Raw genomic sequence first — 519 nt, forward strand, 5'->3', positions numbered from 1 at the left:
TCGGCGGGCCGGGATCCGCGGGGCTGCCCGCAGTGCCGCCCGCGCGGCCGCGGCCGCTGCCTCCGCCGTTGCCAGCGGCGACACGTCGGCCTCCGGCGGTGAGGAGCTCCTCTCCGCCGGCACCATGCATGGCCTCTTCTCGGCCGCCAACACCAGCCACATCGGCGGCCCCTTCAACTTCTCGTCGATCGCGCGCATGCGCCGCGCCGAGGCCTCCTCCCCCCGGCACATCGCGGCCCCCTGGTTCTCGGACATCGGCGTGCTTTTCTTCCGCCGGGACCTGCTCGAGCGGCACTCCTCCCAGCCCGGCGTGCGCCTCCCCCCGTACGAGTCGTATGAGCAGCTAATGGTGCGTGCCCCTCGTGGGCCTGGCTTCCCCCTCCCCCTTTTCGTTTTTTTTTTGCTCTCCTGTCTCTGCTCGCTTCCCCTCCTGTGATCCCTTCTCGGTCCATCTACCGATCCCCCCCCCCCCCACTTTCCCTCACACTCATACTCATACTCATACTCATCTTCATCAAA

The 519-nt window shown here is 67.8% G+C and overlaps 1 protein-coding gene across 1 annotated transcript in view; it reads left to right on the plus strand.

Moving 5' to 3' along the window:
- Nucleotides 1-519, plus strand: part of H696_01842 (TKL/DRK protein kinase) — a gene marked incomplete at both ends in the record, with an annotated part of 9,430 nt that overhangs the window by 159 nt on the left and 8,752 nt on the right. Inside the window, one exon of the mRNA XM_009495743.1 lies at nucleotides 34-349. Within this exon, the coding sequence (XP_009494018.1) occupies nucleotides 34-349 (316 nt within the window). The remainder of the gene's footprint in view (nucleotides 1-33; nucleotides 350-519) is intronic.

Source organism: Fonticula alba (genome assembly GCF_000388065.1).
Source record: "Fonticula alba strain ATCC 38817 unplaced genomic scaffold supercont2.3, whole genome shotgun sequence".
Taxonomy (NCBI): Eukaryota; order Rotosphaerida; family Fonticulaceae; genus Fonticula; species Fonticula alba.